This window comes from Sodiomyces alcalophilus (assembly GCF_042370955.1).
Source record: "Sodiomyces alcalophilus JCM 7366 unplaced genomic scaffold ACRALscaffold_4, whole genome shotgun sequence".
Lineage (NCBI taxonomy): Eukaryota > Fungi > Ascomycota > Sordariomycetes > Glomerellales > Plectosphaerellaceae > Sodiomyces > Sodiomyces alcalophilus.
The window spans coordinates 5,447,798-5,475,202 of record NW_027263535.1 but is presented as its reverse complement, the minus strand read 5'-3'; the positions used below and the strand labels follow the sequence as shown (position 1 = coordinate 5,475,202).

The 27,405-nt window shown below is 55.2% G+C and overlaps 11 protein-coding genes across 11 annotated transcripts; 7 read left to right on the top strand and 4 right to left on the bottom strand.

Annotated features, from left to right (window-relative positions):
- Window positions 1-97: 97 nt before the first annotated feature.
- Window positions 98-1,298, top strand: ACRALDRAFT_2042612 (uncharacterized protein; the record flags this gene model as incomplete). Its single annotated transcript, XM_071021265.1, has 4 exons — window positions 98-166; window positions 345-435; window positions 554-1,098; window positions 1,182-1,298. 4 exons carry the CDS (start codon window positions 98-100, stop codon window positions 1,296-1,298), a joined length of 822 nt encoding a protein of 273 aa, XP_070875527.1.
- A 150-nt stretch (window positions 1,299-1,448) lies between these two features.
- Window positions 1,449-2,276, bottom strand: ACRALDRAFT_210357 (uncharacterized protein; the record flags this gene model as incomplete). Its single annotated transcript, XM_071023141.1, has 5 exons — window positions 1,449-1,500; window positions 1,542-1,773; window positions 1,826-2,004; window positions 2,037-2,172; window positions 2,234-2,276. 5 exons carry the CDS (start codon window positions 2,274-2,276, stop codon window positions 1,449-1,451), a joined length of 642 nt encoding a protein of 213 aa, XP_070875526.1.
- A 164-nt stretch (window positions 2,277-2,440) lies between these two features.
- Window positions 2,441-3,978, top strand: ACRALDRAFT_2105495 (uncharacterized protein; the record flags this gene model as incomplete). The annotated part of the gene is made up of 3 exons (XM_071023247.1): window positions 2,441-2,506; window positions 2,689-3,109; window positions 3,212-3,978. The coding sequence occupies 3 exons, from the start codon at window positions 2,441-2,443 to the stop codon at window positions 3,976-3,978; spliced, it is 1,254 nt and encodes a 417-aa protein (XP_070875525.1).
- Window positions 3,979-4,564: 586 nt separating this feature from the next.
- ACRALDRAFT_2084168 (uncharacterized protein) lies at window positions 4,565-4,902 on the bottom strand (the record flags this gene model as incomplete). Its single annotated transcript, XM_071022447.1, has 2 exons — window positions 4,565-4,683; window positions 4,782-4,902. Coding segments are annotated over 2 exons (240 nt in total), but the record flags the coding sequence as incomplete, so codon positions are not given.
- Window positions 4,903-5,568: 666 nt separating this feature from the next.
- On the bottom strand, window positions 5,569-11,970 carry ACRALDRAFT_1033783 (uncharacterized protein; the record flags this gene model as incomplete). Its single annotated transcript, XM_071014957.1, has 6 exons — window positions 5,569-5,955; window positions 5,998-7,738; window positions 7,874-8,949; window positions 9,028-9,369; window positions 9,457-11,829; window positions 11,893-11,970. Coding segments are annotated over 6 exons (5,997 nt in total), but the record flags the coding sequence as incomplete, so codon positions are not given.
- Window positions 11,971-12,484: 514 nt separating this feature from the next.
- ACRALDRAFT_1042467 (uncharacterized protein) lies at window positions 12,485-15,449 on the top strand. The gene is made up of 6 exons (XM_071015262.1): window positions 12,485-12,754; window positions 12,813-12,939; window positions 12,998-13,128; window positions 13,183-13,463; window positions 13,535-14,547; window positions 14,611-15,449. Exons 1-6 carry the CDS (start codon window positions 12,732-12,734, stop codon window positions 15,151-15,153), a joined length of 2,118 nt encoding a protein of 705 aa, XP_070875522.1. The 5' UTR covers window positions 12,485-12,731; the 3' UTR covers window positions 15,154-15,449.
- A 298-nt stretch (window positions 15,450-15,747) lies between these two features.
- On the top strand, window positions 15,748-16,706 carry ACRALDRAFT_1076342 (uncharacterized protein). Its single transcript, XM_071018497.1, has 2 exons — window positions 15,748-16,096; window positions 16,170-16,706. The coding sequence occupies exons 1-2, from the start codon at window positions 15,855-15,857 to the stop codon at window positions 16,510-16,512; spliced, it is 585 nt and encodes a 194-aa protein (XP_070875521.1). The 5' UTR covers window positions 15,748-15,854; the 3' UTR covers window positions 16,513-16,706.
- Window positions 16,707-17,042: 336 nt separating this feature from the next.
- On the top strand, window positions 17,043-18,245 carry ACRALDRAFT_2059591 (uncharacterized protein; the record flags this gene model as incomplete). The annotated part of the gene is made up of 3 exons (XM_071021892.1): window positions 17,043-17,060; window positions 17,123-17,306; window positions 17,404-18,245. 3 exons carry the CDS (start codon window positions 17,043-17,045, stop codon window positions 18,222-18,224), a joined length of 1,023 nt encoding a protein of 340 aa, XP_070875520.1. The 3' UTR covers window positions 18,225-18,245.
- A 418-nt stretch (window positions 18,246-18,663) lies between these two features.
- Window positions 18,664-20,695, top strand: ACRALDRAFT_1042470 (uncharacterized protein). Its single transcript, XM_071015263.1, has 3 exons — window positions 18,664-18,851; window positions 18,967-19,430; window positions 19,543-20,695. The coding sequence occupies exons 1-3, from the start codon at window positions 18,798-18,800 to the stop codon at window positions 20,108-20,110; spliced, it is 1,086 nt and encodes a 361-aa protein (XP_070875519.1). The 5' UTR covers window positions 18,664-18,797; the 3' UTR covers window positions 20,111-20,695.
- A 478-nt stretch (window positions 20,696-21,173) lies between these two features.
- Window positions 21,174-22,689, top strand: ACRALDRAFT_2042606 (uncharacterized protein; the record flags this gene model as incomplete). The annotated part of the gene is made up of 3 exons (XM_071021264.1): window positions 21,174-22,074; window positions 22,137-22,572; window positions 22,677-22,689. The coding sequence occupies 3 exons, from the start codon at window positions 21,174-21,176 to the stop codon at window positions 22,687-22,689; spliced, it is 1,350 nt and encodes a 449-aa protein (XP_070875518.1).
- A 1,466-nt stretch (window positions 22,690-24,155) lies between these two features.
- On the bottom strand, window positions 24,156-25,502 carry ACRALDRAFT_2137318 (uncharacterized protein; the record flags this gene model as incomplete). Its single annotated transcript, XM_071024129.1, has 2 exons — window positions 25,150-25,502; window positions 24,156-25,054 (listed from the first exon to the last, which is right to left on the bottom strand). Exons 1-2 carry the CDS (start codon window positions 25,181-25,183, stop codon window positions 24,156-24,158), a joined length of 933 nt encoding a protein of 310 aa, XP_070875517.1. The 5' UTR covers window positions 25,184-25,502.
- Between the last annotated feature and the right edge of the window lie 1,903 nt (window positions 25,503-27,405).

Sequence of the window (27,405 nt, the reverse complement as noted above, 5' to 3'; positions counted from 1 at the left end):
AGACTTTGCATTCTCAGGGAAACGGAGAAAGCAGCAAGATCATCAATATCTCATCATATCTCCAGTTTTACTCCGCTTCTCAGAGAACACCATCAACATGCCTTGGGAATTGTCGCGTCGTCGCTTCGCCCGGGCCATCAACAGCAAATACATCTACGGACGACTGGTACGGCTTCCCCACTGCCCTGACCCCATCCGGGACATGGGTTACCCTCATCATAGTATCGCACCATCACCTTCCATCGTGTTCCTCATTTACTTCCTTTCAATGCACTTGTTTCACCGCATCTGGGAGACGTCAAACTTTATGCTAACCTAGTCTTCGCGTCCGGTCACATCTGCAGCCCTTGTTGCACACCATCATCTTCGTTATCGAAATGGCCCTCCTCGCCAGGTTGACCGCACGGTTCAACGCCTACTATGACGAGCGACCGAGTATGTTGCTTCCTCGACCCATCGTCTTTTGCATTTCCATTGAGATGTGCAGACTGCGCTTTGCGCGGACGAAAAAGAGTACAGCAAAGCTGACGTATGTGCCGCCTGGTGGTTGCAGTTCTCACAATGATGGTCACCAACGCCATATTGGGTGGCATCGCCGATACGACCGCGCAAGCCATCACGATCCTCCGACAGACGGCTCTCCGAAAACCCGGCGGCGTAGGCAAGGACGATGGCATTGCCCTCGAGATTCACAGACTCGACCAGAAAAACCCACTGATCGACCGCGATTTGATACCCGAGTCGAAGATGCTGCCGCCGCCCTTCGACTTTGAGCGCCTGACGCGCTTCATGGCGTACGGCTTCGGCATGGCGCCCGTGCAGTTCAAGTGGTTCAAGTTCCTGTCGAGGGCGTTCCCCATCACCAAGGAGGCTGCGTTCGGGCCGGCGATGAAGCGCGTGGCCTTTGACCAGCTCATCTTTGCGCCGTTCGGCATCGTCTGCTTCTTCACCGTCATGACCGTCGCCGAGGGCGGTGGCCGCAGGGCTGTCTACCAGAAGCTAAGGGACATGTATGTCCCCACGCTGAAGGCCAACTATATCCTATGGCCGGCCGTGCAGGTCATCAACTTTCGCCTTATGCCGGTGCAGTTCCAGCTGGTGAGTCCTTCTGCTTTTTTCTTGGCGGCCCCGCAATATTGGACGGACAATTCGCTGACACGCCGCTCGCTGCTTCTGGACAGCCGTTCGTCTCTAGTGTCGGTATTGCCTGGACGGCATACCTTTCGCTGACCAACTCGGCTGAAGATGTCGACATGCGACCAAACCGCCATGGACCTTCTGACATTCGTCTTACTTGAGAGTTACCGTTTGTTACTACAACATCATCATCGCTTTTCGCTCAACTGGGGTTATCAGACGGGGGGCGTTTTCATCATGGCATTGCTTGTTGTCTGCTGATTTCATGCGGCTTGGGTGTATACGGTTCGTCAAGTTTGTCTCCATGGTTTCTAAATCTCTGCTTGGTCGTGCCTTTTATCCTGGTTTGGGGCAGGCGTTCTACTGTCGGTGGTGTTGGTGGCTTATTTATGCGCGGATATGACCCTGCCTCGTCATCGACAGGGACGCATGTAAAAGGGAATTGATATTTTAGTATCTGGTCCCATATGGCTATAGATGTCACTATCACGTCTTTGAATGAAGCTTCATGATTGGTCTCTTCCCATGCGTCCCTCGAGCTTCCTCCGAGGCGTGCGTAAGCGGAGCCATTCTTCAATGGCAAGAGCAGTGGGATGCACGTCCATATGTACCACAAGTAGATTCCATGATGCGTCGCTTGACGATGACACATCAACTTTGGAGAGGCTCTTCTTTCAAGTCTTTTCACTAGTAGGAAGGTAATTCCCGAGCAAACGACGGGAGAGGGTCGGCTGATGGTCGGAATGACGGTTGAGCCCGGCACTGGAAAAGGACGCCGCGGGATCGAGGTCCAATTGGGTTTGGCTGAATTGTTTGACAAGAGCTTGGGAGGCTGAAAATGGGATCGTCCCATGATGCCATAATACACTACCTGCCATGCATGTATGTATGACTGCTACTCAAAATGTTGGTACCGTAGCAAGGGCACCAGTACCAATAGTGTGTAAGCTGGTCGAAGGGCAATTACCCCTCCATTCCATCTTGCTCCTTCCCCCACCCAAGGCGCAGTATCCGTACGGTACAAGGCAGGACCGACTGCGGGACAACCAGTCTTGGAAAGTGATCTAATTACTATCAACTCATTAAATCACCCCACCATAAAAGTCGAGCCTCCCGCCCTTCCTCCCCTCCATCGTCATCTCGAGGACAGCTGCGTTCTTTTTTTTCTTCTCTTTTTTCACTTGAATTCCTTCTCTCCTCTTACGAAAATCCCTCAATTCCATCCAGCTTTAATACGTCCTTCCCTATCCCGCACATACTCGTCTCTACGCACCAAAGATACCCCGCCCCCCTTTTTACCAAAATGTCTCTCGCCAGCAAGCTCTCCATTACCGACGTTGACCTGAAGGGCAAGCGCGTCCTCATTCGGGTGAGTCATTAGAAATTTGATACATGTCGTCCTCCCACCAGCCAGTCAGGCCTTTCTCCTCGGTGAGAGTAGATAGAGTAGGAGGAGAATGAGGGAAAGCGACATTGCCGCCTCTCTTATGGACTCGAATTGAGAAAAAACCCCAATGGAATCAAGTTAACATTGGCCTTCCACTCCGTCAGGTCGACTTCAACGTCCCTCTCGACGCCGACAAGAATATCACCAACAACCAGCGCATCGTCGGCGCTCTGCCCACCATCAAATACGCCATTGACAATGGCGCCAAGGCTGTCATCCTCATGTCCCACCTGGGCCGCCCCAACGGCAAGGTGAACGAGAAGTACAGCCTCAAGCCCGTTGTCGCTGAGCTGGAGAAGCTGCTGGGCAAGTCGGTCCAGTTTGCCCCTGATTGCGTCGGCCCAGAGGTCGAGGAGATGGTCAACAAGGCCGACGGCGGCCAGGTCGTTCTGCTGGAGAACCTGCGCTTCCACGCCGAGGAGGAGGGCTCCTCCAAGGACCAGGATGGCAACAAGGTCAAGGCCGACAAGGCCAAGGTCGAGGAATTCCGCAAGGGCCTGACAGCTCTCGGCGACGTCTACGTCAGTATGTTCCCCCCCCTCTCAGCTTCCTTTGCGTTCCCCTCTTTTCCCATTTCCCCTTTTTCTTACGCCAGATGCTGACGTGTGTGACCTCGTCCTTGCAAAGACGATGCTTTCGGCACTGCCCACCGCGCCCACTCCTCCATGGTCGGTGTCGACCTGCCCCAGAAGGCGGCCGGTTTCCTCATGAAGAAGGAGCTTGACTACTTTGCCAAGGCTCTCGAGAACCCCCAGCGTCCTTTCCTCGCCATCCTCGGCGGCGCCAAGGTCTCGGACAAGATCCAGCTCATCGACAACCTGCTCGACAAGGTCAACACTCTCATCATCTGCGGCGGCATGTCCTTCACCTTCAAGAAGACGCTCGAGGGCGTCTCCATCGGTGACTCGCTCTTCGATGAGAACGGCTCCAAGACGGTCGGCAAGCTGATGGAGAAGGCCAAGGCCAACAACGTCAAGGTCGTCCTGCCCGTCGACTACATCACCGCCGACAAGTTCGACAAGGACGCCAGGACCGGCTTCGCCACGGACGAGTCGGGCATCCCTGACGGCTGGCAGGGTCTCGACTGCGGAGCCAAGAGTATCGAGCTCTACAAGGAGGCCATCAACGAGGCCAAGACTATCCTGTGGAACGGCCCGGCCGGCGTGTTCGAGTTTGAAAAGTTCGCCAACGGCACCAAGGCCACGCTCGATGCCGCCGTCGCCGCCTCGGAGGCCGGCAAGATTGTCATCATTGGCGGCGGTGACACGGCCACCGTTGCCGCCAAGTATGGCGTCGAGGACAAGCTGAGCCACGTGTCCACTGGCGGTGGCGCTTCCCTGGAGCTTCTCGAGGGCAAGGATCTGCCCGGCGTTGTGGCCCTGTCGAGTAAGTAAATTCGGACCTCTTTAGGTTCCCAAAGATATAAAAAAAAGCCATGTCCGGGATCTGATGAAGGAGGGTCCTCCGTCGAGGCAAAAAAAGATCAAACCAGAGGAAGCAACCAGATGATGTCTAGCCTTTGAGTGGCTGGACCAAGCCGGCGATCGTCCGGATCCTAAAAGAAACATTACATAGCCGAATACCAAGAATAATGTAAAAGAAAAAAAAAGAAACAAACAAAACGCCATCACTCAAAGTGGAACGACACAGCCAAAGAATCGAGACTTGCGTGTCGTTACGAGTATGTGTTGCGTGGTTTCCATTTCAATAAAGACGTCGCATCTCCCTATCCGGGCCTCGTAGTCTATGCTCCAAGGTCTGCCAGCTTGATCTATTTCCGTGTATTGAACCCTGCTTTCCGTTTTTCCCTTATGCCGTGCCGGGCGGATAAATCATCGTCGCTTCGCCGCTTCGACCTTCTTCAGTTCCTCCCTGTGATGGGTGTTAGCGACCGCATTCCAGATGGCAAGGTCTTGAGATTGATCGTCTCAACGCAGGACGAGCGAAGGAAACGCGGGGGATGGGTATTGGAATAGAGAAAACCCACTTCAGCTGTGTCGAAAAATCGTCCGTGGTGTCGTCATCGTCCCAGCTTTCCTCCCAGAGATGCTGCGTTGCGCTATTACCGCCAGCTGCTTCAGTTTCTTCCTCGGCCCAATCTACGGTATCAACAAAACAAAATGGTCAGCTTCTGCGGTGATACAAGGGAATCCGTACAGAGAAGGGAGAAGAAAGCAACAGAAAAATGGCAGCATACCGTCGACGGGGAAATCCTCAAACTCGTCGTCCTCTCCTAGCACCGCGGCGTTGGAGGGTTTCTTCTCCTCCTCGGGCTTGGACTGCTGCTGGGCCGGGGCCTTTTCTTGTGACGTGGTAGCCTTGTTGTCTGAGGATGCCATTTTTTCCCTGGAGCGGAGCTGTGGAGGGGACGTTGGACGGACTCGGGATTGACTGGTTTTGAGATTCGTAGAGGTTATTGTCGAAGACGGTGTTGACTTGTGTTGACTTTGCGGTGTCTTGCGGCACAGTAGACAGAGGGGGAATGGTGGATGGGGAGGGGCAATGGAAGATGTCGTGGAGGTTGAAGGATGATGCGATCTGCACAGCGTGTGGAGGAGCTCTGGCGGTATTCGTATGCTATCCTATCGCGGTGATGTAGTGTACTAAGTACGTACCTTCGCTGCTGGACGAAGGCAGATGGCTCATACGTACCCGCAAGTACCTAGATGCCCTGCATTAGCCACTTGGTCCGTGCTTCGTATGGCATCCTTGATTGAGATTAATAAGCCAGGGTCAATTTGAGTCCGTATAGTTTCCAATTACACCACCAGTATCATGTATTCATAAACGCGAGAAATCAAGGGAAGAGATATGAGGCTTTATTCACACACTCTCTATAAAACACAACCTAACACCGGTTTTCCTAAAACAGCCTGCGTGAATTCCTATTTTATACACATCCTCCCAGAATCCAGAGGATGACCTGTATAGGCTTAGCCAAGCCCAGTACCCTGATCCCACATGATGAGTTGCAACCCCTTCTCCTATAAGCGTCGACGCGCTTCATCCTGTTCCGAGTCGCCCTGATCATTCTCGCTCCCTGTTTCTTCTATTTCGCGGCTGTCCTCCTCGGCTTCCTCCTCGGCGTCCTCCTCGGCTTCATCATCCTCTCCGTCCTCCTCATCATCTGCGTCCCCTTCGGCTTCTTCCTCCGCGTCTTCTTCCGCTTCTTCCGCGTCTTCCACCTCTTCTTCTGCTTCATACCCCGTTTCTCCTCCCACTTCCTCTTCCGCTTCTTCCCCTGCTTCGTCTTCGGCATGGTGATCCTCTGCGTCCTCCATAATCTCATCGACCCCGTCGTCGACACCCTCTTCCAAATTCTCGGCCGTCTCTTCCAGAGACTCATCTTCGGCAGCCTCGTCGCCGCCCTCCTCAACCCCTTCCATCTCGTCCAAAACCTCTTCTTCTTTTACATAGTGTGCTTCCTCCCTCTCCCCTCCCTCCTCGCCATCCCCATCCTCATCCTCTCCTCCCTCCCTTTCATCGTCTTCTTCTCTTTCGCCTCCGTCGGCCTCCTGCTCGTTCTCCTCCCCATGTCCCTCCTCTCCTTCTTCATGCTCTTCCTCGCCGCCGTCTCTGCCTTCTGCTTCCTCATCCTCGCTCTTTTCCGAGCTGTCGGGAGCGGCGGCCGTCGGCCCTGTGCTCCTTCGGAGATTAGGGAACATCAGCGAAGGAGGTGGTTCTTCGTCCCACCCTTCTGGGACATCGCTCAGATCGCTCTCGTCATCCGCTGAATCGTGAGCGCTGCCCCGGGCGCTCGAGGCAGCCGTTGTCTCTGCAGGTGCGCCCTCACCTTCTTCGTCCTTCATAGTCACGTCTTGGTCCTGTGCATCGCCGCGCCCATGATGACCTGTTCCGTCATGGTCGTGGGCGTCGCTTCCGGCGTCGTCGTCGTCGCCGCCATGGGCTGACTGGCTTCCACGCTTCCCGCTTGCCGTCGACCCGACACGAGTCTTGCCGTTGACCGCGCCGGGGCCTACCGATTTCGGCCTCTCCATGCTTCTGAGATAGGCTTGTTCGGCCTTGCGGAGCACATCTGCTCGCCGGATGCCCGTCTTCCGGCGAGGCGCCACCTCAGCCTGCTTGTCCATAGCTTCGCCGCCATTCACCGGCTCTTGACCACTGTGCGGCGCGCTGCCATTGTTGTTCGGGGCATTGGGGGGCTTTGCGCCATTTGTCCCGTCGACTTGGGCCTCTTCCTTGGCCCGTTCCTTGGCCCGCATCTCAATCACCTCCGCTGGGTCGGGTCCTGGCAGGGTAGGGGCGATGTTGAAGTAAATCGCCGTGTAGGCGTCACTGATAAGGTCATCAATGGCGCCGGCCTTCATCAGCCCGCCATTCAGCTTTTTCAGCTCAATTGCCTCCTTCATGCACTGCAAAACTGGCAAGTCGTTTCCTTGCTCGCTGGCCCAGTTCCCAATGCGATCGGTCATGATCTCGTACTCTTCGGGCGCAACGGATTTGAAGCGGTCCTCCTCGTTCGGCTCCACCTTGTGCGTCTGTCGCAAAAGGCGCAGGTACGCATGGCAACAAGTCTGCCAGAGGTCGGTGAAGTGATAGAAATCTGCGCCCTTCTTACGAATGCGACGCAGTAGTGCCTCCAAACTGACTCGGTCGTTCATGACCACCAAAATCTTGACCATAAACCGGACGTACTGCTCCGTGAAAACGTGGTGGCGGCCGGGTCGCTCGGCATCGCATTTCCAGACATTCATCACCATGGTCTTGGTGAACATGGACTCTCGGAGAACCCCAAAGGCTGCCTTGGCCTGCATGTAATCTCCCGACTCTTGAGCTTCTTCGTCGAAAAGCAGGCGAGCGTGTCGCACAATCATGCGATGTTGCCAGTTAGACTTGTCCTTATCGCGGAGATGGCGCAAACTCTTGATGAGATACTCTTCCCAGTCTCCTGCGTCATTGGCCTCGGCGTCCCAGGCGAGGCCGTAGGGCTGGCGCGAGAGTATCTCCGCACCCTCCTGGGGGTTCAAGTCTTTCCGTAGGACTAGCTTGTGCACGATGGAAAGTATCTTGTAATGCGGCTCCAAAATTGGCTCACTATGCCGGGACTTTGGCATCGCTGTCACGATGTCGATTGTGTGTTCGAGTGCTCCTATCAGTTGTTTGACCGTCGGCTTTGCTGCTCGATCGCCGGGACTGAGCGAGTCATCGGGCTTCTGATACATCTTCCAGAGACACTTGGATATCATGAAGGGGTTTCTGTGTGATATTAGTCATGGCCCATATAAACACGTTCCGCCTTTGATGTGGCCAGGGGCCAATGTTTCTCACCTCCAGTCCTGCGGCTTCCTCTTCATGGCCTTCCTGAACAGACGACAGGCGTACCTCCATACCTTAAAGTCTTCCATCTGGCTGTGAGCCACCCGCTGAAATGTCCCCAGGTCTTCCGGCTGGATGAAGAACCGTTCATGGTCCGAATGTTGGAAAGGCTCCATGGCAAAAGGCTCCCGGCTAGAGGCGTAGAGGCGCATAGCGAAGCTGTGATAGAGATCATGCAGAGGATCGCCGTCTTCCGAGTACGTCTGTCCCGCGCCAACCGACTTGGACAAAGCCAAGGTGTGGCAATGTATAGAGTTGCGCTGGAATTTGACCAGCTCGGCACGGTCCTTGTTCATTTTGTCGGCGGTCCACACGACCGCATCCTCAACTTCGTAGTCGAAGCATTCGGCTAGGCGGAACCAGACCTCCCAGTTGCCCGGGGTGAATTGGAGCTGATGCCTCAAGAATGTCGCACCGATGCGCAACTCGTCCATAGCCCCTGGCGTCTGTCTCTTGCTCAAATCCACGAGCTTGTACTTGCTCAATGCTATGGTACCGAGGAGATAGAACCAACCGTGTTTGGCAAGGGCCATCTCGGGAGCATTCACCGAAACCGTATCGAGCTCCACTTCTCCCCTGAGAGCCTGGTAGAGACGCAGCGGGTGGATCGGCTTCTTGAAGTATTCGGTGTAGTTCCTAAGATTGTGAACCATCTGGGGGGTCGACCGTACAGGCCCGATGGCGCCCTGCATGTGTTCGATAGTGGCCTTGAGGTCCGACTTGAGCAAATCTCTCATCGGCATCCGCCGGGCCAACACGGTTATCTTGTCCGCCAGCTGTATCGTGTTACGCCTTTCGAGCTTCTCCGGGGGGCAGCCGTGATCCTGAACTTCCCAGATGCCGACACCAAGCTTCAGCCCGTGGAGATCGTAGAGAACTTGGCCAAGGTAGTCTTCCCAGTTTTCGATGTTCCTGAAGCGAAGCATTTCAACACGCATCATCTTCAAGAAGATCTTGTTCGAAACCTTGCAACTCTTGCGCAGGCCGAGGACCTGATGCACGGCCGCGAGGAATTCGGCCAAGTGGCTCTCCTGTCTAGGAAACAGATCCTGCTTCTGGGCCATACCGACTTTAAGCACGGTGTACTGGAGGCACCAAGTACGCACTTGAAGTTCCCGCAACTTGGTGAGAAACGACTGAAGGAGGGGGCTGTTCGATGGGGATTGGGTCATGCCGATGCGGATCTCGTCCTCCACCATGGCCGCGACGTGGAGCATACAGTTGAGTCTAGCGAGTCCAGATGCCGTTGACTTTAGGTGATCATCGTCGATGATGTCGAAGGAGGTGCTCTCGTTGAGGGCTAGGGAGAGCGCATGGATGAGGAGCTCGTCTAATGACTTGAGCATTCGCAAAAGCAACGCAGGCCTCGTCTCGCTCGACGTCTTGAGGTATTGTTTCCCTTGAAGATCGGCAGTGATGGTCTCGATGGCTCTGAGTTGGCATGAGAACTGCTTAGTGACGTATTGGATGGCCCCGTACGCATCGCTAAGACGGGTCCAAAGGAAAAGCCGAAGCTCGGTACTGGTGCCTTTGACGAACTTCCAGAGGTCTCGCAGACTTTGGCTCGCACAATCTTTGATGGGAATCTTGTCTTGCCTCGACTGTTGCTGCTGGCCATCCTCTTCGGTGTGAAGGCCCATATTGGAGGCGTTGGAGACAAAGACGGAGTCGGGATTCAGAACAGGTTCCAGGTTATCAATGATGGCCACTGGATCACTGATGTCGTCTTGGAACAAGCCGAGGAAGAAGTCCATGGTCGTCAGTTTGGAGATCTCCCTGTCGGCAGCGGCAGCTGAAATCTCGGGGAGAACAGCATTGTTCGGGAGATACAGGGGCCCCAGATTCTGGCTGGCCAAATAGTCTCGTAGACTGGTCCAGCATTGCAGAATGTAGTCCCGCGACGCATTCCCCGTCAGCGTCGTTGAAAAGACGGCCGCCCAGAGAAACCTCACCGACACTTCCCTCTTGGTGGTTCGAGGACGCCGCACCATCTGGGAGGCGAGATCCAGCCACCTCCCTAGACGTCCCTTCGCTTCCACACGAACGACAAAGTCCACGGCGCTGTTGGGGTTGGTGATCCGCTCGTAGATGTCGAGATGCAGCTCGAACAACATCTCCACCACCTCATGGAGTGCGTCCGTCTCGTCGTCCGAACGACGAGATGCTAAAGCCTGGGCAATCTCGTACCTTGCGCCCTCGTGGATGCTCTGATCAAATCGGCTGGCGACCTGTACGACAGTGGTCTTCATGTCTTCCGACCACTTAGACGCTAAGTAGCTAGGAGCAATGGCTTTTACCCATTCCCATGCCACGTCCTGAACGGTCATCCAGTCGGAGTTCATCCTTCGGACAAAGGAGGCCGTGCCGTGGGAATCCTTGAAGGGAGAGAAGTTCAAGGTTGACTGGGAGCCTCCTTTGGCGTGTTCGAGAAAGGCTGACATGCCCAGTGTGCCGGCCTCCTTCTTGTTGACGAACATCTTTGCATTCTCGGCGTTGAAGTTGGTGATGGTGCTCTTTAGGTCCTTGGTGGCCTGGTCCTGCATCTTGCCCGGGCGATCCTCTGACACGCACGACTCTAGAACGCAGGCTATGCTGTCCAGCGTACTCGATTCGGTGACACCAAGGTTCTCGAGTATATCTCGTGTCATATGAAATAGATTGCTGTCTGCTGCCTGGTACTCGGCGAGTTGATTCGCGAGAAGCGTGCTGCGATCCACTACCTCGCCTCCAGCCGTCTCCCGCCGGCGGATTCGTTTGCTCCGCTTTTCACCAGCAATTTCTTCTTCGGCCGTGTCGCCAATACCAGCCAACGACTGAGATCTTTTGAGCGTCGGGTTGGAATTACTCCGTCCCTTTCGAGTTGGTCCGCCGGATTTTCGTGCTTCTCCTCCCGACGCTTCCTGGTCTTTGCCGCCATCATCGACATCCATGGGCATGGCAGACGTCGTTTCCGTCGTGAGCTGCTCGTTTGCCCCTTCGTCCAACTGTGGTTGGACGGTGTCCGTCGTCTCTGCTGCATCTTCTCCAGCATCGGTCTCCGGAAGCTCAATGACAACGGCCCGGCCAGAGCATCCCACGTCGGTCAGAAATTGCAAGAGCGCCATACCCAGCTGGGACCATGTCGACCTCGAGCAGGGGAGTGCCAGTCGTGGGATGGAAACACCTTCGATTGTATTCCGCATTGAAATCAGGTCCTTGGTCGGATTGGGCAAGAATGGGATGGGGTCCAGATTCTTCCGGATAAAGACTGGCATTTCTCTCCTCAACCAAGGGCGCATGATAGGATGTGACAGAGCCATGTGATCGTCGAGAACCTGTAGCTGCTGTTTGAGCTCCTCGCCTGCCAAGCCCTCTGCCAGGGACGGAGGCTCGACATCGTCCACGGCAGGATCATCGTCCAGCTCAATGGCTGCCTCGAAACAGTACCTGCGAATCCTGGCACTTTTCAGAAACCCGGCAACCCGCGCGGTGCGTCTCCACAGCTCTGCGTCGGAGGGATCTCGGTCCAGAGCGGCATTGAAGTCGTACAGGGCGGCCTCGGCTTGTTGGCGTACTTGGTCCGTCTGAAAGAAGTGTTCGGAAGGGGTGGAAAGGCTGCGGGCTTTATGCTTTATTCGGTCGAGGACAAACTGTCCGTGGTTCTTGTGTGCCAGGAAAAGAGCCTGGGGCAACGTGCTGTCAGCCCCGTCCACCTCTCCCGGTTGGACATCGACTTCGGCAACGAAGCCATCGGGAGCAAGTTGACCAGGCTGTTGTTCGGCACGCTCGTAATCGGTAGCTGCTTCGGGGTAGCGGAATATTTCGGACTTGAACAGGTCGTCATACGCGTCGGCAGCTTCGTCGAAGAACCTGGGCCCCTGCGCATGAAGCTTGAGTGCCGTTTGGAAGCGCTTTAGAGCTTCGTCGATCTGTTTTCTCCCAAGTCAGCGCCGGGGGTCCACAAAGGATTTGATTGGTAGGGAAATAAATACGTGTATCTGGCGAGTTGTATCGATTTCATCGTCAATGCTCTCTTCGGGCTCGAGATTGATGGCTTGAAAAGTCGGCTGCGAGGCGAGTTAGCAATGACCCTCGGGAATGGTCAAAGTCAAACCGGACGCACCATGGTATGAATTCGAACTGTAAATAGCAGGGTAGGACATATGAGAGGCTCTAGACAAGTCGGTCGTCGAGTATTGATAAGTGGCGAGCCGTAGTTATAACGGCTATATTGCTTTTTGCGTTGCGATGATTCCACTGGGCTTGGAGCAACTTCTTCGCGTCGCGTATCGATGAAAGAGCAGCAGGGATTACGTACGGTGTACTTCGTGTGTAGGTGCCTCTACTTTGTATGCACATGCACAGTACCGTATTATTAGCACATGCCTGTACTCCACAGTGAGTAGAGTGAGTAGCATCCTAGTACCAATTTGGTAAGGTGAATCCCTTTCCCCTGACAGCTGAAGGTTATGTGGCTAGTGGAAAGTGTGGCTTCGCAGGGCTGACCATTGCACCTATCAATGCTCTACCTTGGTCTGTGCGCCCCCGTATCCTCGTAGCTTCCCCCGACGACAAATCAGCCGCATTGTCTTTGTCTGGAGGTTGATTCCATACCAACAACTGCCGTAGGGATTCAGAGACGAATCCAGGCTAGTACCTCCCATCGACTCTCTTTTTCCCCGTCTCGAGCGAGCAACTGGTTTTGGTTGAAGCTTGCGTGTGCTCACTGGTTTCCCATCACAGCCGGGTGCAGCATCATCACCTTCTCTTATCCAAGACTCTGGATCCCACCCCTACCGGAGGACAGATAGCTGCTGACCTGGCTGCCAATATGGTTGCTCCAGCTGTTCCCGAGTGCGTTCCGGCGTATCCAGAGCATATTTTGTCCCCGAGCTAATAGGGCTTCTTTCAGGCTGACAGAGGATGTCATTCACGAGTCAATTGATGCGCGAACCGATTCCCTAATTTCCCTGCGCGAACTGGGACCTCCCGACCTGGTACATCTCCTGAAGCAATCCATCAGGAGCCCGGCAAAACAAGTACGCGGTCCGTCCATCTGTATACTTGGTGAACACACTAACGCGACTCTGGTACTAGATCGGAGTGTATCACCATGTCGCCGGTGTCGATGTGTCGTCCTCCGCCAGTCTAGCCGCTTATATCAACACTTTGACGCACCAAGAACATGGGCCATCGGCGCAAAACAAGATTGTGGAGGGGCTATACTGGTGAGTCCTGACGACCACCTTTTGACGGGGTCGTACGTGCCTGACACGTCTCAGCTGCTACAACGCGTTTTCCCGGCTCGATATGCGTGTCCATGTGACGATTCCCGGTTCCGTTGAGAGTTATTGCATAGACGAACGAGGTGATAGACGCAAAGCCACCGACGAACTATGGCTCGAGACCTACCTCTGTAGTGTCCTTAGGGCCTACTCTTATGCCGACGATGGCAGCGGCGAGACGATTCGCAAGATCATGGGCGTGCGCCGGTTCAACCCTGTCACTAACACTGAGACGGAGCATCGGTTCCTCAATGCCGCGGAGCAGCTCTTTTTCCGAGGTATGTGCTGGGAAGACACGTCCTTTTCCTGGTGATACCGACGCCTGGCGTCACGCTTACACTTTGTCCAGGATGGCAATTGGGCTCCGACTCGGTCGTCCAAGTACCGAACAACGTCTCGAACCATCTCACTTCTGGATTGCTTAAATACTTTGAGACCACCGGTCGGTACACTTCAGGGATCAACCTGTTTGAGAAGCTTCGCACGCAAAATGTCGAGGTTTCGTCTCTCCTGGCGAAGCTCCTGTTCATGGGCAATGAGGAGGTCAAGGGCGTCAGAGTCCTGCACGAAGCCCTCAAGGAACTGCCGATGGACTATGTCATGCTCGACACACAAGCCGAATTCCTCCTGAAGAAAGCCCAGACTGCCGAGACGCCGGAGCTCAGGGAGGAGCGTCTCCGCATGGCGCTAGCATGTGCCGACCGCAGCACCATTGCGGCTCCGAGCGAGTTTAGCACCTGGGCGCGCCTTGCGCAAGTGTATGTCGCCATGGAGGATTGGGAGAATGCGTTGACCATCTTGAACTCGTGCCCGATGTTCACGTACCAGGACAAGGATTCGCCTCAGATGCCCGAGCCCAGAGAGATCCATTTGCCGACCTTGCCCGAGACACGACTGGACGAGATCGATAGCGAGCCCGAATCTAGGTACTCGGAGCAGGTGGACCCCAGCCTTTTGAACTTGCGTGCGGCCATGTACAAGGGCACTTTCAAGCAGGCGTACAGCATCCTTACGGAAATGGCGCGCAAGATCGGATGGGACCAGTTGCTCAGAATCCGCAGCACGGTTTTCGTCATGGAAGACGAGTATCGCACCGAGAAGCAGGAGGCAACCGCCCAGTCAAGCCCGAATAAGCGCACAGCGAGCACCGACGGGCTTCGTGGAACGCCGGATCCCACTACGAACGGAGACCAGTCAGACGACGAGGACGGCGGCGCGGAAGAAGCAAAGTCGGCCGAGGGTGATGCGGCAGAAGCAGCGGAGGCGGAGGAGGTAAACGGGGATGCGTCGGGCGGGCCCACGTCGGTGGAGAAGCCGCCGCAGACGATAAATGCCGGCGAGGTCAAATCCGAAGCGGAGGCGGTAAGGATCCTCTTCCCATTGGCGACGAGGCGTGGACTTTTTGCTAATCATGCATGTTATCAGGGCCACCAGGGCGACGAGCATCTGTCTAAACTGAACAACAAGCGGCTCTGTGAAAGGTGGCTCGACAGCCTCTTCATGGTTTTGTACGAGGATCTGCGGGTCTACACGATCTGGAGGACGCAGATGGCGCAGTATAAGGCGCAGGCGATGCAGTACCGCAAGTCGCCGGAGGAGTGGGAGATTCTCGGGGCGCTGGCGGAGAGGCTGCAACACACGGACGAAGCGCTAGAGGCATACCGCTCATGCCTGACACAGAGGTTCAGCCCCAAGGCGCTGACGAGCATCCTCCGCCATTTCGAAAAGGCCAAGAGCACCCGCGAGACGGTCGCTGCCATTATCCGGCTAGTGACGTGGCAGTATCGATGGTACTCGGAGTTCTCGCCGGACCTCCACCACGTAATCCGGTTGTTGATCGAGGACGAAGGCGCGGTCAAGGTCCGGAGCATCATCCAGGCCACCAGCTTGCCGCAAAATGTACTGGACTTGACTCACCACTACGCCGCTCTCTGCGCCACTTTCCGAAGCAGCGGGACGGATGGCTAAGGTTATGTGCTACGAGGTGGTGGTGAGGCCGTGTGGGTGACGAAGAACGATGCGCAGACGGCGTGGGATATGGCTTTAGAAACACTGGATGGCCAGCGTGAAACATAATAATACTTATCGGTATATACGCATGGTACCTATATTACGGACATTATAGTATGCTTTGGGGTACTGGGATTCGATTCCTGAAGCTCCTGGGCGTATCATGAGCTGGCGTCCCCGGCATTCGTGGAACTATGCTCCGTAGATAGACAAGCCAGACAGTACCCACACCGAGGCTCACCGATTGTTCACCGTGGTCAACAACACGCTCGATCTACCGAGTTGCCCGCTACTCCGTACACTACGCTCAGCACATCAGCCATGCGTACATGTACCGTATTCCATGCGTCTCTTCTTCTCTAAATGACGCCAACTCGATATCAGATTCTCAGGGGCAATCAATCGTATCCACAATGGACCCTTATTGGTGGGGATGTGAAATCATGGACTCATGTTGACGCCACATGATGATATCATGGGCGTAGTTGAGGGATGAGATCATAGGGCTTACATGCTTCTCGTTATCATTGAAAAGGCCCTTGGGCTAACATCATGTTATTTCCTTCGCTCCTAAACCACGATCAAACTGAACGAAGCACAAGATCGACACGATACTCATTGCAAATCTTACCCTCTCCAAAGTCTGCACAGCATTCACAATGGCTCCTGACAAGCAGCAGCTCGACGCCATCGCGCGCCAGGCCGAAGCCGACCTCAACACATACCAAGCGAAAACCGGAGCGGCGCGTCGGGAAGCCGATGATCCAGCAGGCGTCCGGACCATGCCCGAAGGCAAGTTCGAGAACGTGGACGTGAAGTACGGCGACGACCTGAGCACCAACGCGAGCTACAACAAGCGTATTCCCCCTGAAGAGGGTGGCGACCTCGATGCCCGTGGAAGGTACGATAGTCGATATTTCTCCTTGTTGCAATCATCGTTATCATTTTTATTATTTGACTGACACCCACCCCAGGCAAGCGCGCGGAGAGCACTATGACCACACCTACGGCGATGGCGGGCCCCAGTCCAAGATTAGAGCGCAACAAGCAGAGAACCCAGGCCAGAATGACCGGGACGTCAAGCGGGTGCCGGGGCTGGACTCGCATGGGGAGGGAAAGGCCGACGTGCTGTCGCGGGGCGAGGACGCATCCATCTCCAACGTTGGGCGGAACCCTCCCGGCCCGGGAGGCAGCCAGTTCCGGGGAAGTGATTACTACACGCCCGAGTCGGTGCCGGATAGCATCGCTGCGGAGGGCAATGTTCCGCCCGATAGTGTGACGCAGGCAAGTCGCGAGACGGAGGGTTATGGGCGTTGATTTGAGAGCAAAGGGGCAGATTTTGTACTATAGCAGTCGGATTTGATTTGTGGTTTCATGGCCATTGAATGACCAGGGAAAGGCGCCTTGATATTTCTCCTAATGAAGATGAATCCGAAAGCTTGAATGGCCGCGTGGCGATCAAGACGAGAGATTATGAGTTGAAATACTAGCAGATCGATAATCTGGCTGAACACCAAGGTAGACAAACCTTTCGTGCGCCGCAGTAGAACGCTTGGCCTTCACATTAAATCCATGGCATTAATCTAGGCCTCGTGCAGCTTGACATCTGACCTCACTACAGTGCCTCGTTATACTTCGTAACTCCATGGTGATTTTGATGGCAAAATATCTGCAAAGCAGAGCTCGAGTCAAGGCGTCTCTTACCTCATGGAATATGATGTCATCAGCTACTCGTCCGGAAGCTGGCACTATAATTTCCTGTTGCCCCGATGCTTCACATATAGAGCTATCCAAGAAGCTTATCCGCATCTCAACGAAATCCGGCAGCTCATAGCCTAGAGGGAACAATGTATGAGATTTACGCCGTAAGCTTTGGCTCCCCGAAACTTGTCGGGTTGACGCAGCTGATGAGGAGGGATCGCAAAAGGCCGGTGCGGCGGCAGCTTTCACGGTCGACTGCCTCGTCTACCCGCTCGATACGCTCAAGACGCGATACCAGAGCCAGGACTTTCTCAGGACATATGTTTCCCGTCCAGGCGAGGTCAAGGTGCCTCTGTTCCGCGGTTTATACCAGGGCATCGGCAGCGTCATTATCGCCACACTCCCAGCGGGTACTCTCGTCTCTTCCCTTTCCCCTGTCTTCCCCTCCACCACGACCGATGGGTCTTCTTTGAAACGGTTTCACAGAACTGACAGAACGATCATCAGCGGGCATCTTTTTTGCCACCTACGAGAGCCTGAAACGGACCATATCTCTGGCTGTCCCCGCGGCACCGCAACCACTGGTACACTCTTCTGCGTCCGCCATCGCCGAAGTGGCTTCGTGTGTGGTATTAGCGCCGGCGGAGGTCATCAAGCAGAATGCGCAGATGCTACGCAAGCAACAGCAGAAAGGGGTTGGAGCGGGGTCAGGATCTTCCACGTCTCTGCAAGCAGTCTACCAAATTGCTAAATCGGGGCCCGGGAAGAGGCTGTTCACGGGGTACACGGCCTTGGTGGCGCGGAACCTCCCCTTCACGGCTCTACAATTTCCCCTCTTTGAGCACGTGCGGGATCGAATCTGGAACTGGCGGGATTCGCGGGACCAATCGTCAGGAATCAACGTTTACGCAAACCGGACAGATGCGCGGGCACGGGGTCTCCTGGAGACGGCGGTGGTTTCCGGCGTGAGTGCCGGGACAGCAGGTGCGATGGCGGCGTTCATCACGACACCGAGCGACGTTGTCAAGACGCGGATGATGTTAGGTGCGGGTGCTAGTGGTGAAGACCGCAAGGACGCTGCCACACCAAGGGCGCAGTCAGAGTCAGGGGGTCGCCGGCGTACGAGTAGGAGCAGCTGGGCGATTGCGCGGGAAGTGTATCACAATAAAGGGGTACGGGGTCTCTTTCGTGGAGGACTTCTGCGTTCTTCTTGGACAATGTTGGGAAGTGGTCTGTACCTAGGGACGTACGAGGTGTCCAAGGTGTGGTTGACTCGGGATAAGACCGAGCAAGACGTCCTCGGGGAGCCAAACTCGCTAGCTAGCTGAAGAGAATACTGGATACCTCTGACGAAAGGATTCGCGACTCTTACTCCCGGTGGCGCAATAACCCCGTCGTCACCCGTCGACGCCCAATTTGCTACTGTCCATCAGCGAGGGCGTCGAGAGTTTCGAGTGTTCCGACGAGGACCGATAATTCCCGACGGTGTTGCCTTCTTTCAATACACTAGATGCTCATATCAGGACAGAAAAGGATGGCGTTTGGGCTTTATATATTTTCATGATCAATACCAGGCAAGTCATGTGTGTGGTCATGTTTGAATGGGCAATGGGCAATTGATGTCTGTTGGAGGGGTTTGTCGGCTTGCTGAGGTAAGCAAGACAATTTCCTAACCCGGAAATACTGCCGCCTTTGACCACCTCTCCGCCCACAATCCCACTTTCCAAGCCAGGGCGAAAAAGTTGAATGTTGATATTCCTGACGTCCAACCGTAATCTCCGCCCCTCCAACCCAGCGCGATATCACGACTCCGATCCCTCGTCCGACTTCCCTCCCTTCCCCGAGAGTCAGAGGTGCCGCCACCCCCTTAGCAGACGAGAGAAAAACAAAAAATCGCAATCATGGAGGACGTTACGAAGGATGTCCCGATCACATCGGTTGTCGTCGAGGCCCTGGTGAGTCTCGGGCTTCTGCGCCTCCTCTTGCGCGCGGCCATTTTCCCAGTCGCCCCACTCCACTCTATATGTCGACTGACCACGCCCTTTTTTTTTTTTTGCTTTCGATGTCTAGGTGGTGATGAAGATTGTCAAGCATGGCTCGTCCAACTTCCCGACTATCGCAACCGGCTCCATCGTCGGCATGGACAACGACGGCGTTCTCGAAATCACAAACTCCTTCCACTTCCCCTCGGTTGACGCCTCAGCCGACTCTCACCAGAACGACGCCTCGGCTCTGGCCGCCGCCGCTCCCAGGCAAAAGGCCAACATTGCCTACCAGAACGAGATGATCAGGCACCTGAAGGAGGTCAACGTCGATGCCAACAACGTCGGCTGGTACACCAGCGCCACCATGGGCAACTTTGTCAACCTCAGCTTTATCGAGAACCAGTATCACTACCAGAAGGACAACGATAAGACCGTTGCCCTCGTCCACGACGTCAGCCGCAGCTCGCAAGGATCTCTGAGCCTCCGTGCGTTCAAGCTGACCCCTGCCTTTATGGCTGCCTACAAGGAGGGCAAGTTCACAACGGAGAGGTATGTGGAGAGTTGCTGTCATTGTTGTGCTTATTGGTCCATCTGGCGGCTTTATATGTGTACGGGCTCCGTATTCCCTGCAACTCAATGTTGACTGTGTCCCGCTGCGTAGCCTCCAGAAATCGAAACTCACCTTCAAGGATATCCTCCAAGAATTCCCCGTCAGCGTTCATAACACGCACCTACTCACCACCTTCCTGCACCAACTCCCGCAGGCCCCGGCAAGCGACACCCTGGAACCACCAACGTCCATGTCGGAGCTCAAGGATGACCCGACCAGGCAGCCGCTATACCCGTCCATCGACAACCTGGACGTATCCATTGACCCCTTCCTGGAGAAGACGTGCGACCTGCTACTAGACAGCATCGACGCGCACTACAACGAGGTGAACAACTACCAATTCTACCAACGGCAGCTGGGCCGCGAACAGGCCAAGATCTCGCAGTGGCAGGCCAAACGAAAGGCCGAGAACGCGCAGCGGACACTGGCGAAGCAGCCGTTGCTGCCCGAGGACGAGTGGCAGCGGCTGTTCAAGCTGCCCCAGGAGCCGAGCCGACTCGACGGCATGCTCAACGCCCAACAGGTGGAGCAGTACAGCAAGCAGGTGGACGGTTTCACGGCCAATATCAGCGCCAAGATGTTTGCCGTGCGGGAGAACTTGCTTCCCAAGCACGCATAGAGGGAACTTTTTTTTCAGTTGCCTTGGCGCAGGGAGGGTCTTTTTTCATGCAATGAGGAGGTCGAGGGGAAAAAAACCAAGGGGATGAGCCTGGGCTAAAGAACGAAAGATGACTTGTTGGGAATTAGGGCGGCACATAGATGTATGGTCCTCGGATGTCGGTCTGGGTTAAGGATGATTGATTTGGATCTGGGAAGCGGATCATTTCAACATTCTACATGGCGTTTTACGGGGCTGCCGCTCTCTCTCTGTCTTAGGTATGAGTATGCAGTGCAAATAATCGACCCCTTTGATGACTTGGGGTGTCGAGGATTCTTAGACGGTGAGGATTATGGGCAGCAATTTTTTGCACCTGGATTTAGTGGACATGTGTTGTTAGGTGATGCCTGACTAGCGGAGCGTTGTCAATCAGAGCAGCCAAACCGCCTTGAGTACGCGAGTTATTGGGCTTCGCTATCGGCGAACGGGCACGTGGTCGGACTAGGCACTCCGACTTCTCTCCGATCACAGCTGCAGCTTTGGCCCTCGTCTTCAAGATAGCAGTGAAATCGGTTTGAGCCGGAAAATCAAGAAATAAGAAGAAGGAAAAAAAGAAAGGAGGCCGGACAGACTACATACGTAACGTTTTATCTCTCCAAAGAAAAAAACCCAAAATAAAAAATAGAAATATGAAAAACATGCAAAAATGACAAATATGCCAAAAAATAAATAAAAAATAATAAAAAGGCCAAAAAAGCCAAAAAAGCACTCTTGATAAGCTATGAGGAGGCTTATCGGCATCTGAATGGCCCCGACGCTAGCTCCAATTGGCGAACACAACGTCTATAGGTGGGGCTATGCCAACGCCTGTTGACAACCCCCTCAACCCCTCAATTCCTCTACCCCTCCACCCCTCCATAATAAAACTAGGTATCTTACCGCTCAAAATTCTCCCCTCCTACTTTTCTCTCTCCTCTCCCAAATCCCTCCTTTCTTCTCTATTTTCCCTCTCTCCTCCCACCGAAACCACCCATTCCTTTCTTCCATCCTTCCCATTGTCCCCTCCCTCCCTCTCACTCACATCATGTCTGCCCCTGCCCACAAGTTCAAGGTCGCCGACCTGTCCCTTGCTGCCTTTGGCCGCAAGGAGATCGAGCTCGCCGAGAATGAGATGCCTGGTCTCATGCAAATCCGGGCCAAGTATGCCGCCGACCAGCCTCTCAAAGGTGCTCGTATTGCCGGCTGTCTGCACATGACCATCCAGACTGCCGTCCTCATTGAGACCCTGACCGCGCTCGGCGCCGAAGTCACCTGGACTTCCTGCAACATCTTCTCCACTCAGGACCATGCCGCCGCTGCCATTGCCGCCGCCGGTGTCCCCGTCTTTGCCTGGAAGGGCGAGACCGAGGAGGAGTACAACTGGTGCCTCGAGCAGCAGCTGACCGCCTTCAAGGACGGCAAGAAGCTGAACCTCATTCTCGACGACGGCGGTGACCTGACCACCCTCGTCCACAACAAGTACCCCGAGCAGCTCAAGGACTGCTTCGGTGTCTCCGAGGAGACCACCACCGGTGTCCACCACCTCTACCGCATGCTCAAGGAGGGCAAGCTCCTCGTGCCTGCCATCAACGTCAATGACTCGGTTACCAAGTCCAAGTTTGATAACCTCTACGGCTGCCGCGAGTCGCTCATTGACGGCATCAAGCGTGCGACCGACGTCATGGTCGCCGGCAAGATCGCCGTCGTTGCTGGTTTCGGTGATGTCGGCAAGGGCTGCGCCCTGGCCCTGTCCACCATGGGTGCCCGCGTCCTCGTGACCGAGATTGACCCCATCAACGCCCTCCAGGCCGCCATGGCCGGCTACCAGGTCACCACCATGGAGAAGGCCGCCAAGGTCGGCCAGATCTTCGTCACCACCACTGGCTGCCGTGACATTCTGACTGGCGAGCACTTTGAGGTCATGCCCAACGATGCCATTGTCTGCAGTACGTACCCAGTCTCTCTCTCTCTCTCGTTTTCATGAATAATTTACTTACTTCTCACTCAGACATTGGCCACTTCGACATTGAGATTGATGTCGCCTGGCTCAAGGCCAACGCCCAGAGCGTCCAGAACATCAAGCCCCAGGTCGACCGCTTCCTGATGAAGAACGGCCGCCACATCATCCTCCTGGCCGAGGGCCGTCTCGTCAACCTTGGCTGTGCCACCGGCCACTCTTCCTTTGTCATGTCTTGCTCCTTCACCAACCAGGTCCTTGCCCAGATCATGCTTTACAAGGCCGGCGACGAGGCCTGGGGCAAGAAGTACGTCGAGTTCGCCAAGGCTGGCAAGCTCGATGTTGGCGTCTACGTCCTGCCCAAGATTCTCGACGAGGAGGTTGCCCGTCTGCACCTTGAGCACGTCAACGTCGAGCTCTCTACGCTCACCCCCGTCCAGGCCGAATATCTCGGTCTGACCGTCGAGGGTCCCTTCAAGAGCGACATGTACGTTTTTTTCCCCTTCAACGTTCTCTTTTCTTTTCTTTTTCTTTTTCTATTTCCATCTTGCCTCAAACCATGTCCCATTCGACTAACCTGCTTCTCTGCAGCTACCGCTACTAAGCGAACCCCTTCGTAGCATCACAAAACCCCCCTAACACGTCCTTCTTCAACACCTCCGACTAATGACTTCAACGACTTTACACGGCTCGTGACACCACGAACTGGGAAAGAGGCAATCTGCGTTCTCAACAGCATGACTGGCATGACATTGCGCACAACCGATATGGATAAGGGAAGGCAGAGAGGGTATTTATCAGGGCTGGCATCTTTTCGGGACGGGCTTTTAAAAAGCGGTTTAGCTGCGCCGGGCAGCGAAGGTCTGTTTTTTTCAACAAAAAAACGGCGTTGGCTTGGCGAAGAATCAAGATTCCCCGGACTATCATGGTATATCAGGTTTTCCTTTATTTTTGCTGCTTTCGATTTTTATATTTGGCTCTTCTCAGCTTGTGTCCATTAGACTGGACCAAGAAGAGGCGAGAAGGGGAAAGCCACGGGTGGCATTTCTTCATATAGAGACGCCTTGGGCGCACATAGGCGAGGAGAGAGGCTGGCCTAACACAAGGCGGCTTCGTCGGAGGGCCCGTCAACCGAGGCCATGCAATGATGCTTAGAAAATACTACCGCATATTGCAAGAACCAACCACACACATCCGTGACTCGACCCAGCTCGGACGAGTAAGAACGAGTGCCGTCTCGGGACATGGTATTACACCTTGCTGAAAACGAGTATTGGCCGGAGATACCGCTTATCAAGCAACGAGACACTATGGTCATATCAAAACGGTTGGGAGGACGAAGGACAGTGCAAAGAGGGCAACGCAATACGACAATCCATCCCAAAACTACTACCTACTTCCCATAAGCCGGCATTGCCAGGATGGCATTTTGATATGCATTAGCCCCATCTAGTCGTGATTTCTGCTCTGCGGCAACGACGGAGTTCCATTTCTAGACGCCGTTTTATACTCCTCTCAACATCGTACAACATCGAGGCACGTTGAAAAAAAAAAAAAAAGTCGCCCGAGACACACCGGTCCCGAACCCGTGCCCTAACCCAAACCCGTTCAACCCCTCTATGCTTGGGTGGGAATTTACGAAGCTCCTGCGGCCCCGTTCCCACCCCTAGTCGTACATGTGCGCCGGGAACCTTCTGCTCCCCTATCCACCAGATGCAAAAGCGACCACAGCCCTAATCGGCTCGTGTCTCGACGGTAGCCGTACGCCACTAAATCGGAAAGAGTAGTAAAGAAAAAGAGGATAAAAAAGAAAAAAAAAGAAAAAGAAAAGCCCATACACAAATACATTGGCTTGAATGCAAACCTCCGAAACGGTCCCTTTCTCCCCTTCCCGTACAGGGTTGGTGCAGAGCCGGGTAAAAAAAGTACTTTTGTTGAGCTCCTCTGATAGCCCTGGAAATGCCGGTGCATAAAAAGACACAAAATACGCAGACTGGACAAAAAGAAAAAAAGCAAGATAAAAAGTTGTCCACACCAAAAACCGGACGCAGCAACGACAAGGTTGCTCGCTCAGGGAGTCGGGATGATACCCGGACTCACGGCCTTGGCGACGTTGACGCCCGGGTTGATAAAGGCTTGGTTGGCCAGTTCGCTGAACCGGCGCACCACGTTGGTTGTCCCGCCCGTCGCCTGGGCCTCCCTCCGAATGAAGTCGCAGGCCACGAAGAGCTTATTCTTGGGGTCCGACTCGTCCACGTGCTGGGGGACGGCGTTCTCGTAGCCCGGCGGGTATCGCGGCGAGAGCTCACGGGCGATGGCGACCGAGTAGAGCAAGTCGCGGTTCTCGCGGCCGTCCAGCAAGAGGCGTAGCCTGCCGAGGGCCTCCTCGCGCTGGGCGGCCCTGCTCAGGCTGGGCTCGTCGCGGAAGGTGACGTAGTCGCCCAGAGTCCGCCAAAAGTCAAACTCGCGCGTGCGATGCAGATCCGCGTGGGGGACCGGTATGGCTAGCGGGTTCGAGTCGATGTAGTCTCCGCTCAGGAGGACCTCGAAGACGTGGACTCGGTTGCGAATCTCGGCGGGGTCGCCCGGGTGGGGCAGGCCGTTGATGGAGTTGTTGACTCGGGCAGGGCCCATTGTGTACGGGAGAGAGGCCAGGACCCAGATAAGGCGCGCCTCGAGAATGCCCGATGACAGCATGCTGGCCCGGTCGTTTGGCTGGGTGGTCTGGATGGCCTGGAGGAAGGTGGCGAAATGGTCAACGGCGTGCTTGTTGTTGGGGAAGGTGCAGATTCCCTTTGCGTCCCTGGTGTCGAACCATGCGGTTTCGAAGAAGGCGTTCAGGCCGTAGACATAGATCTCGTGGTAAATCCGAGTGATTTCCCTGAGCAGGTCATCGGTCAGAGGGGCGTCCCTGGGTGGTGGCGCCGGGCCCAAGAGACCGATGAGTTCGTCAATCTTCATCTTCTTTGCTGTAGGTGTGTGAGCAGGTTTATTCGTAAAAAAAAAAAAAAAAAAAACAGAACAGTGGATTTCCTGCAAAAGGCCGAGGGAGCGGAGGACAAACCTCTAGGAGGGTAATTCCCGCCAGCCGCAGACATCGGTATGGAATGCAGACTGGGTCCTGGATAGCCTTCCGGCTTGGGGGCAACAAATGGGGCGGCGATGGCGGGATTGGAAGGTCCGTTGGATGTTCCTAATGACCCGTAAGAGCTGGTGAGGACGGTAGGCTGAGACCCGTAGGGATTCGAATGGGGCAGTGGTGTCGTGGGGAGTGTCGACGAAGTTGGTGGTCGGCTGGTGGCCAGAGTATGATGTTGGGCGTTTGGAGCGGGGTGCTGGGGCTTGAAGACGGGATCGTAGCCGGCGCACTCCCGTTTCGATTTTCGGCAGTTGTTGCAGGTAGGTTGGCCTTCGTCGCACTAGAAATTGAAATGTCAAAAAAGTGTCAAAAGATGGTGACTATGCAAAACTGAATGGTTGAAGAACGAGAACAGAAGAAGGGGGGCGTTGGATGGACTCGGGTGACAGGTGAGAGGACATGGGTTGGGCCAACAGGTGAGGTGATAAGATAAGGAGCGATGATAGGCATGTGGTGAAAAGTCCCAAGTACTTCGCGGTAGCGAAGGCCCGTAGATCCAGCGGGTCGGGACGAACTGGCGGGGGGAAGAATTCTCTTTTCCAGTTGGCCCACGGTCTGGGGGACAGAGACGTCGAACGAAATAAAGCGCTATTTCGCAAGAAATACCGGGAAGAGAATGTCGGTTGCAACGTGTTTGTTTGGCCATTTGTTTTCCGTCCCCCTTCTCCCAGTTCTCTGTCTCTGATCCCTCTTGTTTCGATTTTTCCAGTTCTCGACGGGGAAATGGAAACAAAATAAAAAAAATAAAAAAGCCCGTTCGTCCGCCCCGTCTCATCTGAAACAGCTTCACCCAGAAGGGCAACGGGAAGTGGAAGGTGGTAGGAATCGACGCGAAGCGAATCGTCACCTACCTTGATTCTGCGTTTTCGACAGGTTAAACAGCCTGTTTTCGTTCGACGTTTGATCTCCTAAATGATAAATAACACCGCCTTGATCAGCAAACAAATCCAAAACAACAAAACATTCCCTCCTTTCTGTTCATACCTTCTTTGGGCCTCGGGGTGCGCTCGAATACCGAACATGAACATCTCCGTGGGGAGGGATCGCGTATCGCATGCCGGCTGGATCGGATGGCAAAGAATACATATTATGTGGAGAAGGCGCGGAGCCGTAGTAGTGCATGCCTTGATTGTAGTGCATGGACATTGGTGCGCCGGCTTGCTGCTGTGATTGTTGTGGTTGCTGCTGTGGCTGTGGTTGCTGCTGCTGTTGTTGTTGATGATGTTGCGGTTGTTGCTGCTGCTGTTGCGGTTGCTGTTGTGGTTGCTGTTGCGGTTGCTGTTGCGGTTGCGGTTGCTGTTGCGGTTGTTGCTGCGGCTGCTGCTGCGGTTGTGACTGATGTTGTGACGAGACAGGATCGAAGCTCTTCACGCTCGGTAGAGACACCCCAGTCCCGGAACTCGCTCGGTGCGGGTCAGAGGGAGGCTGCGTCGAAGGCATCGTATGGGGGAGTTGGCCGCCCGCCATGCCAGGCGGGGATTGAGAGCCGGTATAGACGGGCGGGGATTGAGACCCCGTCCCCCCGGGGTTTGCGAACGTTGGAAGAGGGAAGCTCGGTGGGGGGTGCCGTCCGTTAGCCATGGCGGGCGAGGACGACGACTTGGCGCCGTCGCCGTTTGGCTGGGTGTCAGGCGCAGGCTGGGAGGATGTAGTTTCGGCAACCGTCGGGGTGGCGGCAGAGGCAGGGGTGGCGGTCGAGGAGTCGGGTACGGACGACGAGGCAGCGATGACCGCGGCAGCTGGGTCAGGTGTTGGCAGGACGGAGTCGGGCGATGCGGCGGCGGTGGTGGGTTCCGTAGTCGAATCGGTGCCGTTGGGAGCGCCCGCGTTAGTGTCAGAAGTGGCTGGGGCAGTAGCTGGGGCAGCAACTGGGGCGGCAGCAGCTGGGACAGTCTCTGGGACAGCAACTGGTGCGGCAACTGGGGCGGCAGCAGCTGGGGCAGTCTCTGGGACAGCAGCCGCAGCAGCAGTATCTGTAGCAGTAGCAGCAGCAACAACGGCAGAAGCAGCATCAATAGCCGGAGTATCTTCGGAGGTCGCTGTCGCAGCAGCAGTAGCAGCAGGAGCAGTCGCACTTGTGGTCGCTGTGGCTGTCGCTGGTGTAGTCGTAGTCGCCGTTGGGTCTGTGGCGACGTTGGGATCGGGGCTGGTGGTGGTGGTGGTGGTGGTAGTGCTGGCGGC

Excerpts from the sequence above, each read along its gene's own strand:
- ACRALDRAFT_1042470 (XM_071015263.1), top strand. The coding sequence starts at position 18,798 with ATGGAGGACGTTACGAAGGATGTCCCGATCACATCGGTTGTCGTCGAG. Across the intron at positions 18,852-18,966 it reads CGGTTGTCGTCGAGGCCCTG|GTGGTGATGAAGATTGTCAA; the intron begins GTGAGTCTCGGG and ends TTCGATGTCTAG. Across the intron at positions 19,431-19,542 it reads GGCAAGTTCACAACGGAGAG|CCTCCAGAAATCGAAACTCA; the intron begins GTATGTGGAGAG and ends CCCGCTGCGTAG.
- ACRALDRAFT_1042467 (XM_071015262.1), top strand. The coding sequence starts at position 12,732 with ATGGTTGCTCCAGCTGTTCCCGA. Across the intron at positions 12,940-12,997 it reads TCAGGAGCCCGGCAAAACAA|ATCGGAGTGTATCACCATGT; the intron begins GTACGCGGTCCG and ends CTCTGGTACTAG. Across the intron at positions 13,129-13,182 it reads ATTGTGGAGGGGCTATACTG|CTGCTACAACGCGTTTTCCC; the intron begins GTGAGTCCTGAC and ends GACACGTCTCAG.
- ACRALDRAFT_1076342 (XM_071018497.1), top strand. The coding sequence starts at position 15,855 with ATGGCTCCTGACAAGCAGCAGCTCGACGCCATCGCGCGCCAGGCCGAA. Across the intron at positions 16,097-16,169 it reads GACCTCGATGCCCGTGGAAG|GCAAGCGCGCGGAGAGCACT; the intron begins GTACGATAGTCG and ends CACCCACCCCAG.